The following is a 17,572-nucleotide window of genomic DNA, read 5'->3' on the forward strand; positions in this document are numbered from 1 at the left end:
CGAAAGACAAATTTAGAGAGCGCATAAATCGACAGGACGGCGACAAGTCGCCAAATGAATCCCCATGACGCCTTCGCAGCGTCGGGTAGCGACAGCGACGACATGGTTCGAGTGGTATGGATTGTGATTCCGTGACTCGGTTACTCCGTTGACAAGAAAGCGATAATACGAGCACATCAACACACATACAGATGGTTGAGAAGACATTCAGCGAGTCCTTGCCCCTGTCTATGCCGTGGCACTCGAACTGAGCAATGACAGCCGTGACGCGCACTAGGAAATGGGGGCCGACCCAGTCGGACACATTGACGATCGGCGTAGGCCGCTCGGGTTGATTTCCAAATCCGGGTCGCCGAGTTCCTCCCCCTGTCAGCCAAGCAAGTAAATATGGCCGGCGGCCAATCACTATACTTTCTTTTTCTGAAACGAGAAACTGGAAATATCTTGATAGTCTTCGATCTCAGCGCATGCGGTCTTGCAATCAAACTCTGGAGTATCAATCACTGCACTTTTGAGCACCCCGCCACCATTTCATCATCGTTGCTTGAACATGGCCACTCACGTAATCAATCAATCCGCGAGCCTTACGCACATCGTCTGGGACGATGCGTTCCTCAAGTCCAAGCCCACGCAGTATGTGAACGAGGCGCCTCCGGGCGTGCCCCAGGTCAACTTCACCCTCCGTCCGGCGCCCGAGCAGAGCATCACCGACATGCGAGGGTGTGATGAGCCGTTCGCACTGGACACGCACGGCTTCACGTGGCGAAAGAATCCGATCCCGGATCTGACCTGGGACCAAGAGACCATAGAGAAGACGTATTTCCCCATGGTCTTCGATCTCGTCCGTGAGACGGTCCCGGGTGTCAGCCGCGTCGTGGCTTTCGATTACCGGGTGCGTTTTCCTGGGCCTCCTATGTGATAAAACAATGCGCTAAGTAAGCATGTCACGCAGCTGCGTAGCAGTGGCGATAAGGCATCGCCTGCCACCAATCTCGCCTTCAAGAACTTCACCGAGGTGATCGGGCCCTTTGAGAGGGTTCATATCGGTATGCCTGCCCCGTGGTCGACTCAAGACCAGACGTCTTCCACGCTTCCCAGTACTCACCTTCGTGTATCTGCAGATCAGACACCCAAGCGAGCCAAGGAGCGCGTCATCGAGCAAATGGGCGACGCCGCAGATGAACTGTTAAAGAACCGATGGGCGTGCATTAAGTGAGTGACAGAAGCCCAGTAGCCGGCGTCTGTCATGCCAGTGCTAACCGGGCCCCTTCAGCGTCTGGAGACCGATCCGCCATCCCGTCAAGGACTGCCCCCTGGCCATGTGCGACGCCCGCAGTGTCGGGCCGGGGGACCTTCTCGCGACGGACAATTACCGCGAGACCTTCTCCGGGGAGTCGTACCACATGGTGCACAAGCCCGAGCACAAGTGGTACTATCTCAGCGAACAGACCCGCGATGAGGCCTTGCTGTTCAAGATACACGACTCGTCCGAGGAGGTCGAAGCAGCTCGTGAGTTCACGCCTTCAACGACTTTCACTAGGTATACACTTGGGAGACGACACTGACACTTACGATTAGGCTGCTCCCACACGGCATTTCGAGCCAGTGATGTTCGGGGCACGGCGGAGCCGAGAGAGTCGATCGAGGTCCGGTGTCTGGTATTCTTTGGGCCTGAACAAGCATGAACCATCTGACTTTTACATGTGCTCGTAACCCTGTATTGATTATTTTATCGCTGTTATGAATCGAATTTGAATCACTCGATCCCATCATTCGCTCATAACATCAAAGATTGGAGAGTACCAATCCAATTGTGATCTTCAAGGTAATACAGTTGATTATATTCATTTAAACCCTGCTTTAAAAAGGACAATGAATATTCTACATCAAGTAAGAAGGACACGGTAAATACGGCTGCGACCGAAAATATACAGCCACTTCCCAACCCATGCCATATTAACTGCCGTGTCATCAGCCATCACCTTGATCTTGCCCAGGAGGGTGCCATCCTTGCTCCAAACGTCGACGGCTCCCGCCACACCTCCATAGATGCGACCATTCGCGTCGACCTTGACCCCGTCGGGGAATCCGGCATCCGCATACGTGAGCAGCTGCGGCGGCGAGAGCATGCCCTGCTCGTCGCTGCGGGAGAACTTGTAGATGTTGCGGTTGCCGTCTGCGTCGGCCGACGTGAAGCCCCGCGCGGTGACGTAGAGAATATCGTCGGTGGCATCGAGCGCGACGCCGTTCGGGTTGATGAAGAGTCCTGTTCCGGCGCCGGCAACCATACGGACCCGACCGGCTGCCATGTCCCAGCGGTAGACACCATTCGCCAACTCGGGCTTGATGGTGTCGTTGAAGTTAGCAAAGCCGTAGTAGCCGTCGGTGAAGTAGGCAACGCCCGACTTGGTAATGACAACGTCGTTGGGTGAGTTGAATCGGTGGCCCATGAAGTTATTCAGCACGACTTCCGTCTGCAATGTGATGGGGTTCATGCGGACGATACCGCCGGGAGTGGTGTAGTTGCCCTCCTGAGCCCAATAGACACTGCCATTAAAATAATGTGCCCCATTGGCGATGGTAAGGGGTGGATTAGGGTAGACCTTTTCTGTCACAGGGGTAGACCCATTCAGACTAGTTCTCCACACCCAGGGCAGGAATTGCATAGAGAACCCCCTTCTTGGGAGGGTGCAACTCGGCAACAAAGAGGCAGTTACACTCTGGCGCATACACGCTGCCATCATGAACAACACGGTTAGCCCAAGTAGGGCCCGGGGGAACTCGAAAATGGGCTCCACCTCCTTTTCCTGGCTGTAGTCGGATATTCCCAGGACCTGGTAGAACTCAGGCTCGAAGGCTATGAAGGACGCGTTGGCCATGGCGTCGAGGGTTTTCTTGACGGAATCGTCGGCCTTTCCGATGATCTCCGTCTGCCAGTAGGGCTCCGTCACGGGTCGGTTGAAATCGGCGGCGGGAAACTTGTTGCGAAACGATGGTAAAACCTCGACACCCGATGGCCCGATTAGAACACCATTTTCCGCAGCTTCCGGCGAATTAGGAGTGGGCGCAGCAATTCCGAAGCCAAGAAAAGCCAGCGCACACAAGGCGCCTTTCCCAGACCGTGTCGCGATAGTCATGCTGCAACTTCAAGATGTCGAGAACCTGCATCTACCGGGCTGAGCAGCGAGAGGCCTGGCAATCGAGCCCAAGGAACCGACTCATGATTATATGGTTCTCATGGGCAGTACCGCTCCACGACCTCATCTTGAGCCCTTCGAGTCTCATCTTGGCGGCCTCGGCATTGTTGATGAAGCATGCCGTGGAACTCAACCCCGCCGGAATCCCTTGAGTCAGTTGACTCGGTATTGAGCTCAACATACCGAACAGTGGGGGTTTCTCCTAAATCGGCTTAGACCTTTCTCGGCACCCCGTCCACCTATTGCTATTCATATGTAACATTACTTGCATCCATCTGGGGAGACCGGCAGGAGACGACTACCAAGGCCGATAGCTACGTCTTTTTCAAAAGACAAAAAAAAGAAGACAAAATGGAGGTGCCCGAGTTCAGCATCTTGACGCCCAATGCCATGCTTGGCTATGGCTACAATATCGAGCATTTCTGGTACGGCGTCCAGAAGCATCGCCCTGCCGCCATCATTGTCGACAGCGGCTCCACAGACGGCGGCCCATACAAGCTGGGCATGAACAAGATGACATGCGGGCGCGGGTCCTACGTCCGTGATCTCGAGCCCATCTTGACCGCCTGTTACCACCTGAAGATCAAGGTTCTGATAGGCTCCGTCGGTGGAGATGGCAGCGACAAACACGTCGACGAAATGTTCGCCATCGTCTCCGGCATCGCGGACCGCCTGGGATTTAGCTTCAAAGTTGCCACCGTCAATGCCGGCATGGACAGGGACCTGATCAAGTCCAGGATAGCTGCTGCGAAAGTCAGCCCCTGCGGACCCGTGCCCGAGCTTTTGCTCGATGTCGTCAACGGCGCTGTGGATGTTGTTGCGCAGATGGGAGCCGAACCGCAAGTCCTCCTGCTCGATACCTTTCCAAATATCATGAGCTAATAAGAGCTAGATTCATCGAGGCACTCAAGAGCGACCCTGATATCATTTTGGGTGGCCGATGCTACGACCCTGCCCCCTTTGCCGCCTTCTGTCTATCTCGTGGCGTCTCCAGCGGTGTTGCATGGCATATGGGTAAGATCATGGAATGCGGCGGCATCTGCGCCGTTCCGAAGGGTCGTTCCATGATTGCCACCATGCGTCGTGACTCGTTCGATTTGACACCCCTGTCTCCCGAAGAAAGATGCACGCCCCTATCTGTGGCGGCACACACGCTATACGAAAAGACGCGACCCGATCGCCTACCCGGCCCAGGTGGCGTCCTCAACCTGGACAACGCCCAGTATCAGCAGTTGACGGACAAGACGACGCGAGTGTCCGGGGCCCAGTTCATGGAAACGCCCTACCAGGTCAAGCTGGAGGGTGTCACCCATCTTGGTTACCGGACCATTTTCATTGGCGGCATCAGAGACCCCATCCTTATTGGCCAGATTGACGACTTCTTAGAGCGGGTCCGGAAATACACACAAAGCCTCTTCCCCGAGCTCGACAAGTCAGACAGCTGTCGTCTCCTATACCACGTATATGGAAAAAATGGCGTCATGGGTCCTCTGGAGACGCAGGCCGCTGACAAGCCTCACGAGATTGCCGTTCTAGGCGAGGTCGTGGCCCCCACGCAGGATCTGGCCTACACCATTGCTAATAACGCGCGAGCCTCCATCCTTCACTTCTCTTATCCGGGTCAAATCGCGACGACGGGTAACTTTGCCAGCCCTCTATCGCCCCACGAACAAGAAGCCGGGGCCGTCTTCAAATTTAGCTTGTACCACTTGGTCGACCTTAAGCAGGGCGAGGAGACTGCTCTCTTCCCAGTCAGCGTCCGAGACGTCACATCTACGAATACCCCTGTGCCTATAAAGCAGCTCTCTGCGGAGCTCATGCAGACCTTGGAAAATGGCGTTCTAGCCGAGATTAGTAAGCTTCCCTAGACGCCCCTTTGTTTTCGGATTTCTAACGTGTATATTGTGTCTTCACAGAGAAGAAAAAGGTTCCTACCGAAAAGGCCAGGATGGAAGAGCTGGCTCGCATTATCCGCTCTAAGAACTCTGGACCTTTCGAGCTTACTTTTGATATCATGTTCGATGATGTCGAGGTCTATCGACGTGTCAAAGATGCCCAGATTCTCGGGAACGAGGTAATCAAGAAACTTTACCACGTGACCGATGACGAGATTCTTACCAACATGTTTTTCGAGCCCGCATTGGCTTGGAAGTGCACTATCAAACGGCCATGGGCTCAGGGTAGTGTTGGCGAGCGGGATACCTTGGGTACACAACAGCATGCACCCCTGCTTGGTATCGAGGTACCTGAGGCTCCCACTAAAGCCAATGGCGTGGGTGGCGATATCAACGGCCTGCATTGCAACAATGAGTCTAGTCAGGGGAAGATGCTGCAGAGTGCCCCTGCAATATCCAAGTTCCTATCTCAAGACATGGTGCGCCATCTGTGGCAGGGCCTCCATCTGCCTCCGAGTGCTCTCGAGTCCCTGGAGCTTCCAGGAGATGATAGAAAGCCTGCGCTGGCGTCATCCTACCGGATCGGTACTTTTGCGCAAGGTAGCATCGCCTTGTCCGGTCTGCTCGCTGCGCTGATACACTCGCTGAGAAATAACAATCCGACCGTTCCCAAGGTTACGGTACCACAAAAACACGCAGTCGCTGAGTTTCTCTCCGAAAAGCTTTACGTGCTGGATGGCAAGCCGACGCCCTCTCCATGGGGCCCCATCGGCGGATTGCACAAGACATCCGACGGGCACGTACGGATCCACAACTCGTTCCCCAACCACGGCCACGGCGCCCTCGAGCTGCTGGGGCTGCCCTGACCGCGTCCCGCGAGGACGTGTCGAAGCGGACGGCCGACTGGGCCAGCATCGACCTTGAGTCCGTCGGGCTCGACCGCAAACTGGCCATCTACGCGCTGCGCTCGTACCGCCAATGGGACCTCCTGCCCCAGTCCCGCGCCATCGACGACTTCCCCATCAGCCTCGAGCGCATCATGGCCGCCTCCGCGGCGGCGCCGCGCCTGCCCCGCCGCCTGCTCACCCCCGGCGCCGACAAGTGTCTGCGCGGCCTTCGCGTCGTCGAGATGAGCCGCGTCATCGCCGCCCCGCTGGCCGGCCGCGTCCTCGCCGCCCACGGCGCCGACGTCCTCTGGGTCACGTCGCCGCGGCTGCCGGACCTGCCGACCATGGACCGCGACTTCGGGCGCGGGAAGCGCACCGTCCGCCTCGATCTCGACGACGCGGCGGACCGCCGCACGCTGCGCGAGCTCGTCCGGACCTGCGACGTCTTCATCCAGGGCTTCCGCCCCGGCAGCCTCGCCGCCCGGGGCTTCGGGCCCGACGAGGTCGCGGCCCTCAACCCCGACGGCGTCGTCTACGCCAACATGTCCGCCTTCGGCCCCAAGGGCCCGTGGGCGGGGCGCCGCGGGTACGACTCGTTGGTGCAGACGTGCTCGGGCATGAACGTGTCGGAAGCCGAGCACTTCGGGGGCGACGCCGCGGCGCGCCCCACGCCGTGCCAGGCCCTGGACCACGCCGGCGGGTACCTCCTGGCGTCCGGCATCATGGCCGCGCTGTACCGCCGGGCCACGGACGCCGAGGGCGGCTCCTACCGCGTCGACGTCTCCCTGGCCGGCGCGATGAAGTACCTGCGGAGCTTGGGCCAGTATCCAGGGATGTCGGGCTTTGAGGGGGCCCCGAGCTCTCTGGAACCGGCCGACGTGGAGGAGTACCTGGAGACGCGGGACACCGGTTTCGGCGAGATGCGAGCTGTCCGGCATAGTGTTTCGGTCGAGGGGGCGATGCCGTCTTGGGATATCATGCCGAAGCCGTTGGGAAGAGACAAGGCGTGCTGGTTGTGAAGATGCGCGTCAGCATAACAAGCTCATTATTGCTTTTTGATATATGCAAGAGGGTATGAGATACATGTTGTCTTTCACTGTTTTTAATATCCGATATAATAGTCATGATTTAGATTTGTACATAATAGCTTCCTCGCGGGAGCTGTTTGATTCGTACCCAGCAACTGTCGCCCTTCTTTTGTTTATATCAAGTAATACCACACTGAGATCGTTGGAAAATAAACATTTGTGAATCTATATCACCGTCGAATAAGCCGGTCATATCCCAAGGAAACGAGTCCGGGTGAAGCCCAGCGCCGGTATCCAAGGGCCCCATACCGAAAGGACTATGATAGCTGGAGAAGGGCGTCGCTGCCTCCCCCTCTGTATCCAATGCTGTGGCCCTTCTTTCAGTGCTTGGCCGTCCATAACCATGATGTGTAGGTACCTGCACTTGTGGTGCAACAACCCCGTTTGGTACTGCCGCCTTATCACTACCTCGCTGCTGCTGCTGGGTCTGTTGGCAATCATCGGTATCGGCTGTGCGGTGTGAGGCGAAGGAGAGGTTACTATTGCGAGGTCCCTTCTCCGAAACGGTAAGCCGCCTTCGAATGGTATCGAGACTGCGTCCGCTGCCCGGTGTGTGGTGAGCTTCTTCCTGCAGAATGCGCACCGCCACACCCAGCCTCCTTGCCGCGTCAATGCGCGAAGAAGTCTCGGACCACCGCATTTCCAAGGCGTCTATGGTGGCAGCGGTATATGTGCAGTGGCTGACCTGATACGCCATGAGACGATGCGGAAACGCGCGACTATAGAGATCGTGGATGGCGTGGATTTTTTTCGAGTGCGCGATGCACGTTTCCATTGAGCGTGTGGCAATCGTCGCTTTTAGCCAGCGTAGAAGCGGCCGAAGAAGCAGTATGTGCAAGGCGTGGTATAGGAAGCTGGGCCCGTCAATGATGAGGTCCTTCTAAGAGGGGCAGATATTTCTAGACTTACTTGAGGGATGCAATAAATGGTGGTGGACATTGCACTATCGAAGTCCGGCTGTCGATCTTCAAGGGGGCGGCCAACTCGTCGTACCAGTGACTGAACCGAGATGCGAGGCCTTGAATGTCGCTGTATAGAATCTCCGAGGGATTTCGGTTGAAGACTAGCACCATCATGTCGGTCGTTATCTGAGAAAGTGAGTTTTTATGCTCCAGAATACTCCATAGTGAGTGAAGTCATGCCATACGTACCTTGTGGAGGTCGCAGAAGGCTCATGGCACTGCGGGCGAGGCAGGCAAGTAGGGAGCATACAGCCCAATGGGCACCTCCTATTTCTGAGGTGCCCTTATGATGTGCTTCCCGTCTGGACCAAGGAAAATTCACGCACAATTGATGGCAAGGGATACAGTGCAGGTGGGGTCATGTTCTGCATAGTGTAGCCTCAGCAGCAGTTATTTAATAGGTAGATAGGATACGCCCGTGGTCACGCCTGTGGGCGATGTAACCGTCGAAGCGAGCGACCGAGGGACTCAAGACCTACACCCCTCTCTCTTGTCCAACTGCCCAACCGGCCTCACACAATGAGGTGCCGCCCTCCTTGGTACCTATAATAATTTGTAGACACGCGGGAACAATCACTTCAATTAGTAGGAAGCGTATGGCAGCGACACATCAAGGACGATGAAGTGCAGGCTTATTTAAGGCGGGTCGGTATCATACGAGTACACCACATAGATGCAGCACGCCAATCCATGCACACTAACGCGAATCGATTATGGCAAGGCAGAATATACCAGCAATGGCGCCGCAGCTGTTCAAATCGGCGGACCAGGCGCCTGGCGTGAAGACATCAGAACCCCGCAATGGCAGAGCCTCATCTAACGACGGTAAGAATTTGGGCCCAGACAAACAGGCGGTATCAGTACACTGGTGTCTGCTATGCCCCCAGAAGGCGTGGTACGGGCGGAGTGCAAGGCACTACGATAAGCGACACATTGTCCATAATCGCTCCTCACATCACTTAGGCAACTTCGGCACCAGAAAGCAAACATTGAACGAATGACAATAGCGCTTCTGACACAGCCTCAGCCTGGCTTCAGCCGATGCATCTAGGACTTTCATGTCAAGGCCGTTCTACGGATTGGTTCTCGGGCACCTTTGCATGCAGAGCATCGAGGTTTAAACATACTTAAGTAGAGTCTCCCAAGGCTCTGGGCCGTCGTCCGTAAAGGGCCTTGTCTGCTATCCAGTTTCCTTTTCTTAGCATCTATCGCCTTGCCCTACGTCAGCCCAGTAGTCATCGACAATATGGTAAGCGAGGATCCAATCTTCCTGACTGACTGGTTGACTGACCGATGTCTATAGCAACGAAACCCTATGGACCGCCCAGGACGAACCTTGGGGAGTGGCACCGAGTTAGTGTAGTGAAATATCGCAACTATCGCGCTTGACTGATAATTCCTGCAGGACCGAGGCGAGACCAGCTGCAAGCACAGACGATGCAGCCCAGCCCTCGGGTCTTCGGATTAAACAAGGAGGTTCTACATTCAAAAGCAACATCACCTTGGCTGGCAATGCCTCGTCCAAACAAGGCAATACGATCACGGGCATCACGCAGGGTGATGTAGATCAGAAGGGATCTGAATTCAGTGGGGACGTGAAGGCGGGGGACGAAGCCCAGACGTCGCAAGGGAACCAAATCAACGGGATGACACCTGATGCAGATCAGTTAGGGGCTCACCCGGTTGCCAGTCGGTACGTGCAGTGATGAAGCACAATAGAACATGTGTAAGATCTCCTGAGTAGGGACTGCGGGCCCAATAAACGATACATTGATGGAGACGTTGGCTGCCTGTACGTGGTAGTGGGCTTCCGTGCGGGGAAGACCCGCCACTCTATTGCATTCTACGAACTACAGAATACAGTGCATGTCTGCTAATGTACCGCTACTGTATCCGTCCGTGTTCTCGCCGTGGGTACTTACGCTAGACTGGAGCACTACCTACCTAGTATCCTACCTTATCTGCGTAACGCAATGGTCCTTTCTGCCGCGGTCCGTCCCGTAAGGAAACCTTATTCGGACAACAGTATAGAAGCGTGAATATAGTCATCACCATAGTCTATACAAGAATCATGCTTGGCGACAGCACTGCGACCACTCGGCGCACGAAGACGGGTGGGATGAGGACGGAATTGGGGTTATGATTACGTAGCCTAGGCTCACCAAATCAGTATCTAGGCTCAGGAGCCTAATCAGCGCTGGAGCCAAACGTCTCTGCTTATGGATCAGCGGGGCATATCATACTGGCGACTGGTACCAGAGGTACAGTCAGCAGCCCCACGCTGGCTGTGCTCGAATGGTTCAGCACATCTCCAGCCTTGTGAACTTCGGTCACAATCTTTCCTTGCTTGCTTACTTACGGTCATGTCCCCATTCCCATAGAAATTCGCCCATCACTTTATCTGTACCCTACGCCTGCTAGAAACAAGTTTCATCGTATTCGACTGAACGAATATCAACCACTCACACTCTCGGCAATGCGGACGTGACAGCCACAGGATGTCGCCAGACAGGAACCGCAAACGCCCGGCCAGCGACCAAGACGAAGCAGGGGACGGAGCAAGGCTCAGTATCCGACGTCGCTTCGGCCCTGAAGAAACCGAACGAAGCCCGGCCGAGCCAAGAATTGAACGCGACCGAGATGACATTTCCAACACTCGTATAGACCAATGTGGATCGACCATTGGCGGCAACAACAATGCAAGCGGATCATCCAACATCCATAACGGTAATACAAGTAATTTGACTATCAACTACCCACCGAATCCAAATACGCGACATGGAAATGAACCAGAAAGACACCGACAAGACCTGCTCGAGTCTCTTCGATTTACTCAAATAGATGAACGCCAGATGAGTGTCAAAAGAGCACACGCGAAAACGTGTCGCTGGTTTCTAAAGACTACCGAATACGTTCACTGGTCAACGGAGAACGGTGAAGAGAATCAAAACAACTTCCTATGGATCAAAGGGAAACCTGGCGCCGGGAAATCAACACTGATGAAGGTCTTGTTTACCAATCATCGTGATGGAAGAACGAAAAATGGGCTGGTCATCTCATTCTTCTTCAATGCCCGCGGCCATGAATTGGAAAAGACGACGATTGGAATGTACCGGTCCTTGCTAGTGCAGCTTCTCGAAAAACGAACAGACCTCCAACGTGTGCTAGACAAGCTCCCAAGCGGCCATCGATGGACTATTGGATCACTCCAGCACATTTTCGAAGAAGCTGTTCAGAGCCTTGGCGAGACTGTCTTTTGTTATATTGACGCACTGGACGAATGCGAAGAGTCGCAAGTTCGAGAAATGACATCATTCTTACGCGAGCTCGACAATCCCAAGAGCCGACTATACACATGTCTCGCGAGCAGGCACTATCCGCATATTACTGTCCCGAACGCGGTCCATGTGATACTCGAGGAACAGAACAAGCATTACGACGACATAGCCGTCTATGTAAGAAGTGAATTGCATATTGGGAACGAGAAGCGTTCCGAGGCGATCCGTTTGGATCTCCAAGAAAAAGCGTCCGGTGTTTTCATGTGGGTGGTCCTAGTGGTGCAAATCCTCAATACGGAATACGATGCCGGTCGTGAGCACACACTTCGGAAACGACTTGAAGATATTCCCAAAGATCTCAATGCACTGTTCCATGACATACTTACACGGGACGGTCGCAATACCGAGGGGCTCCTCCTCTGTATGCAGTGGCTATTATTCGCAAAGCAACCTCTTACACCAAAAGAACTGTATTTTGCAATCATGTCTGGGCTGGAGCCTGCGGCTCTGGATGAGTGCCATTCAAACGGCCTATCCGAAGAAAATATGGCGAAGTACATTCTTAACTATTCCAAAGGCCTGGCCGAATCAAACAAGTCGAAAGTACCGACAATGCAGTTCATCCATGAGTCCGTGCGGGACTTTCTACTGAAAGAGAAGGGCCTCCACACAATCTGGCCTAGCCTTAACATGAACATCGCAGGCCAAAGTCATGAAAGACTAAAACAAGCCTGTTTACAATACATGGCTATGCAACAGATCACCAGTTTCATTATTCCTCGCCCCCTACCTGCCGCTCCCGAAGCAGCCCGTCTCCGCGAACAGGTTACCAGCAAATTCCCTTTCCTACAGTATGCAAACCAGTGCATTCTGTACCATGCAGAGCATGCCGAGCAGAATGGAGTTTGTCAGTCTAACATTTGCACTGAGTTTCAACAAGCCGAATGGGTACACCATCACAATCTCCTTGAACGACACGAAGTGCGTCGCTATACAGAATCGGTCAGCCTTCTTTATATTCTAGCTGAGGCAGACCTGGGCGCTTTGATTAACGCTCAGCCGGCTGGACAGTCGTGTTTTCATATCGAGAATGAGAGATATGGTACAGCAATCATCGCCGCGCTTGTTACAGGTAGCGCAACAGCACTTAAGGCACTACTAAAAAGGCAGGGCCCACAAATCTATATGGAAAACATGTCCCGAGATGCTGCAAGCTATAAAGACAAATCCAGCGCCTATAGAAGGACCTTTAAATTCTCACGAAAGAAAGGCCTTCTTTTTCATCTTACCGAACTTGGGCATCCAGGAGTACTTATGCCTTATCTTGCCGCAGAAGACGGTACTGTTAATTTTAGGGACAAACATGGCCGGTCACCTTTGTCTTACATAGCCGAACGAGGCTATATAAACGTAGCCAAGTTGTTGATCGAGAAGGGTGCTGATATTAATACCGCTGACCAAACCGGATCGACGCCTTTGCACCAGGCTTCAGGAAACGGGCATAGTAGCGTGGCCAAGCTATTGATCGAGAAGGGTGCTGATATTAATACCGCTGACCAAACCGGATCGACGCCTTTGCACCAGGCTTCAGGAAACGGGCATAGTAGCGTGGCCAAGCTATTGATCGAGAAGGGTGCTGATATTAATACCGCTGACCAAACCGGATCGACGCCTTTACACCAGGCTTCAGGAAACGGGCATAGGGACGTGGCCAAGCTGTTGATCGAGAAGGGTGCTGATCTTAATACTACTGACCGAGGCGGAACGACGCCTCTATACTGGGCTTTAGAATGGGGGCGTAGGGATGTGGCTAAAGGCGTGTTCGTTTACACTGATTTGTTAGAAAGTTAAAGTGCTATCTAATGTACCCTTCCTAGCTTTCAACCGATCTGGACCAACTTCAGCAGATCGCTCTTAGTACTTACCAGGGCTCTTAGGGCTGCTCCAGGGCTTTTAGGGCTCTTAGGGCTCTTAGGGCACCGATCGCCCTGGACGTCTCATTCCAGCTGGATCGTTTTAACTTATTTACCCTTTTACCGGAATAAAGGTTAAACTTAATTTAAAGGCTTTAATTAGCTACAAATTAGAAAATAATTTTAATAGTTTTAACCTTTTTAATATAAAGTATTAAATCGATTAATAGCTATTAAAATTATATATATTATTAAAATATTAAACTTTTATATTTATAAGTTAAAAAGTTTATTAAAGTTATTAAAATTTAATTTAATTTCATTTATTTTAATTTAAATAACTTAAAAATAAATATACTTTAAGCTATTAAATAAAAAAAGTATTAATATTAATATTATAAATTTAATTAAATTAATACCTTTATATTTAATTTCAATTTATAAGTGTTAAAATATAATTAAACTATTAATTAAAAAGGGTATTAATTAAAATAAAGCTCCTTTATACTTTTAAAGGTATTCTTCTTTAAAGGGGGTTTTAATATTATATTAAAGATATTAAATTATATATAAAAATTTTAATTAATTAAATTTAGAATTTAAAATTTAAAAGCTTTAATTAATTAATCCTTTATTAAAGCTTTATAAGTTTTAAATTAAATTAATTATAATAGGATTTTATTAAACTTTATTCTAATAATAATAATATTATTATATTTAATTTTATAATTATAATTTAAAAATTTAAAAAATAGATTAATATAAAGTATTTAATTTTAATTAAATTAATATAAATTAATTTATTATTTAATTTAAATTAAAGGTTTAATATTAATATAATATATTTAATTTATATATAACGTAGTTTATTATTAAATTAATTATATCATTTTACCGGTTATTAATTTAACCAACCTTCCTTATTAAATTTTAATATATTTTATCTCTATAATTATAATATTAAATTCTTCATTAAAATGAAAGCTAGAATTAATAATTTAAACAACGCGAGATCCTATAAAGCTTATTAATTAAAGGGTTATTATAAAAGCTTTCGATATTTTATAATTTATAATTAACGACCGATTCCGCGGTTAAACTCTATAACGCGAAATTTAATATTTATAATAAAAATTAATATTAATTAAAAAGGAGGTATTACGTAAGTATATAATCGATTTAAATATTTAAAGAATACCTCTTAAAATTATTAATATAAAAGATATAGCTAATTTTCTTATAGGAGTATATAGTGGTAAGTACATCGGTAAATATTAAATTAAGTACTTTATTAATTATAATCCAGATTTAAAGACTAAAATAAATTAAAAATATAATTATTAAAAGGCTTTTTATAAAGATTTAAAAGTTATTTCTAATTAATTTAAATTAATTATAAATATAAAAGCTAAATATAATATTTTAAAAAATGATATAACGTAATTTACTATTAAGTTAGTTATATTACTTTATTAGTTATTAACTTAACCAACCTTCCTTATTAAACTTTAATACGTTTTATTTCTATAACTATAATACTAAATTCTTTATTAGAACGAAAGCTAGAATTAGTAATTTAAGCGATACGAGATCTTATAAAGCCTATTAGTTAAAGGGCTGTTATAAAAGCTTTCGGTGTCCTATAATCTATAATTAGCGACCGACTCCGTAGCTGAATTCTATAACGCGAAATCCGATATTTACAGTAGAAATTAATATTAGTTAAAGAGGAGGTACTATGTAAGTATATAATTAATTTAGATACCCGAGGAATATTTCTTAAAATTATTAATATAGAAGATATAACTAATTTTCTTATAGGAACGCGCGATAGCGAGTACGTTAATAAATATTAAATTAAGCGCTTTATTAATTATAATTTAGACTTAAAGATTAAAATAAATCGGAAATATAATTATTAGAGGGCTCTTTATAAAGATCCGAAGGTTATTTCTAATTAATTTAAGCTAGTTATAAATATAAAAGCTAAATATAGTATCCTAGAAAATAATATATAGAATTTTAACGAGACCGGCTTTATAATAGGCGTTATCGGCTCGATACTTATTATAATACGTACCGATTAGTTTAAAAAGGTAAAGATAATTTAATTTAATAATCGAAAATAGTTAACGGTAATAGAATATATTAATTTATAAAATTAATATATTCCGCCGTTCTTAATCGTTTAAAGTTAATATTACCTCGCGAACTAGTTACACGAAACCGACTTATTAAACGATTAAATAATTAAACCGACTTCTAATAGCTAGACCGATAACGAGATAGGCCTAAATTAGATTAAATACTTTAATAAATATATTAAAATATAAACGAAAAGTTATTATCGCCTCTTAATCCTAAATAATTATAAGAGTTATATTTTAATTAAATTCGAGATATATTATAAAGATAACGGCATTATTATACTTAATATATCTCCCTATTTATCTTACCTATTTTAATTATTAAATATTATACTTTATTTACCGTTAAAACATATATATTTAAAGGAAATTAAATTATTTATAAAAGCTTTAATAAACTATATTATAAAGCTCGAGTTCTTTATCGCCTTTAAAGCTATATATTTCGTTATTTTTATAGAAAATAATATTAGATCTAAATTTAATATATCTAATTTAATACTTTATAATTTAAATAAAATAATTAATAAGCTAGATATATATCTCCAGACGCTTATACCTAACTTATTACGTCCGGGGATAGTTAATAACTATAACCCCTAGATACTATCTAACCCCTAATAGATAACGAAATACTCTACTTTTATTAAAAGTAGGATCTCTAACTATTAAAGAAGCTTTTTAACGTTAATTTTAAATATTATAAACTAGATAGTAAAGGGTATAAACCGAATAACTTATAAAATAACTATTATATATAAATAAGTCCGTACCCTTTAAAATACTAATTTAACCCTTTTAAAGCGCCGGAAAGCTAAAAAAGCGCGAATTTAATTTAAAGGAGCCTTTATTATTAAGGAATCTTAATATTTATAAGACGAGAAGGTAAAAGGAAAGCGTCTAACGCCTAATAAAGGTAAAAATAAAGGTTTATTAAAGTAACGCGTAACGGGCGGTAAGCGCTACGGTACTTACGGCGAGATTAATTATAATATACGAACTTATAAAAAGGATATAGAATTAAGTAACGAATCGGATAATAAGTAATTTTAATTAATTTAAAATATTATAATTAAATTAATTTATATAAAAGTATTAAGAAGTAAAAAGAGTAACTAGTAAAGTAATATAATTAACTTAATAGTAAACTATATTATAGAATTTTAATAAAACTAACTTTATAATAAATATTATCGGCTTAATATTTATTATAATATATATCAATTAGTTTAAAAAATGAAAATAATTTAATTTAATAATTAAAAATAATTAATAATAATAAAATATATTAATTTATAAAGCTAATATATTCCGTTATTCTTAATCGTTTAAAGCTAATATTACTTTATAAATTAATTATATAAAACCGACTTATTAAATAATTAAATAATTAAATCGACTTTTAATGGTTAGATCGATAATAAAACGGGCTTAAATTAAATTAAATATTTTAATAAATATATTAAAATGTATATAAAAGGTCTTTATCGCCTTTTAATCTTAAATAATTATAAAAGCTATATTTTAATTAAATTTAAGATATATTATAAAGATAACGATATTATTATATTTAATATACTTCTTTATTTATCTTATTTACTTTAATTATTAAATATTATACTTTATTCGCCGTTAAAGTATATATATTTAAAGGAAATTGAGTTATTTATAAAGGTTTTAATAAATTATATTATAAAGCTTAAATTCTTTATCGCCTTTAAAGTTATATATTTTATTATTTTTATAGAAAATAATATTAAATTTAAATTTAATATATTTAATTTAATATTTTATAATTTAAATAAGGTAATTAATAAGCTAGATATATATCTTTAGACGCCTATACTTAGTTTATTATATCTGGGGACGGTTAATAATTATAACCTTTAGATACCGTCTAACCTTTAATAAACAATAAAGTACTTTACTTTTATTAAAAGTAAAATCTCTAGTTATTAAGGAAGCTTTTTAATATTAATTTTAAATATTATAAATTAAATAATAAAGGGTATAAACCGAATAGCTTATAAAATAATTATTATATATAAATAGGTGTAACGAACGGCTATCGGGTGTCCAAAGAAACCTAGTAGGCGTACTGGGGTTTATGTTGGCTTAGACGAGAGAGTACTTGAACGTGCAGAAGACTCCGTCTTCTGATACAATGGGCAATATCCCTTAACTGATCGTAGAACTTTGACTGAG

The 17,572-nt window shown here is 45.8% G+C and overlaps 6 protein-coding genes across 6 annotated transcripts; 4 read left to right on the top strand and 2 right to left on the bottom strand.

Annotated features, from left to right (window-relative positions):
- Positions 1-550: 550 nt before the first annotated feature.
- PG998_011720 (uncharacterized protein) lies at positions 551-1,565 on the top strand (the record flags this gene model as incomplete). The annotated part of the gene is made up of 4 exons (XM_066878536.1): positions 551-892; positions 953-1,046; positions 1,122-1,212; positions 1,274-1,565. The coding sequence occupies 4 exons, from the start codon at positions 551-553 to the stop codon at positions 1,563-1,565; spliced, it is 819 nt and encodes a 272-aa protein (XP_066727590.1).
- A 321-nt stretch (positions 1,566-1,886) lies between these two features.
- PG998_011721 (uncharacterized protein) lies at positions 1,887-3,137 on the bottom strand (the record flags this gene model as incomplete). Its single annotated transcript, XM_066878537.1, has 1 exon — positions 1,887-3,137. One exon carries the CDS (start codon positions 3,135-3,137, stop codon positions 1,887-1,889), a length of 1,251 nt encoding a protein of 416 aa, XP_066727591.1.
- A 14-nt stretch (positions 3,138-3,151) lies between these two features.
- Positions 3,152-3,349, top strand: PG998_011722 (uncharacterized protein; the record flags this gene model as incomplete). Its single annotated transcript, XM_066878538.1, has 1 exon — positions 3,152-3,349. One exon carries the CDS (start codon positions 3,152-3,154, stop codon positions 3,347-3,349), a length of 198 nt encoding a protein of 65 aa, XP_066727592.1.
- Positions 3,350-3,548: 199 nt separating this feature from the next.
- On the top strand, positions 3,549-6,998 carry PG998_011723 (CaiB/baiF CoA-transferase family protein; the record flags this gene model as incomplete). The annotated part of the gene is made up of 4 exons (XM_066878539.1): positions 3,549-4,036; positions 4,090-5,051; positions 5,114-5,892; positions 5,973-6,998. The coding sequence occupies 4 exons, from the start codon at positions 3,549-3,551 to the stop codon at positions 6,996-6,998; spliced, it is 3,255 nt and encodes a 1,084-aa protein (XP_066727593.1).
- A 187-nt stretch (positions 6,999-7,185) lies between these two features.
- Positions 7,186-8,400, bottom strand: PG998_011724 (fungal-specific transcription factor domain-containing protein; the record flags this gene model as incomplete). Its single annotated transcript, XM_066878540.1, has 3 exons — positions 7,186-7,921; positions 7,977-8,155; positions 8,356-8,400. The coding sequence occupies 3 exons, from the start codon at positions 8,398-8,400 to the stop codon at positions 7,186-7,188; spliced, it is 960 nt and encodes a 319-aa protein (XP_066727594.1).
- A 366-nt stretch (positions 8,401-8,766) lies between these two features.
- On the top strand, positions 8,767-13,158 carry PG998_011725 (uncharacterized protein; the record flags this gene model as incomplete). Its single annotated transcript, XM_066878541.1, has 5 exons — positions 8,767-8,924; positions 9,176-9,278; positions 9,333-9,382; positions 9,435-9,722; positions 10,527-13,158. 5 exons carry the CDS (start codon positions 8,767-8,769, stop codon positions 13,156-13,158), a joined length of 3,231 nt encoding a protein of 1,076 aa, XP_066727595.1.
- Between the last annotated feature and the right edge of the window lie 4,414 nt (positions 13,159-17,572).

This window comes from Apiospora kogelbergensis (genome assembly GCF_038363985.1).
Source record: "Apiospora kogelbergensis strain CBS 113332 chromosome Unknown utg000007l_segment0_segment0, whole genome shotgun sequence".
In the NCBI taxonomy this organism is placed as follows: Eukaryota; Fungi; Ascomycota; class Sordariomycetes; order Amphisphaeriales; family Apiosporaceae; genus Apiospora; species Apiospora kogelbergensis.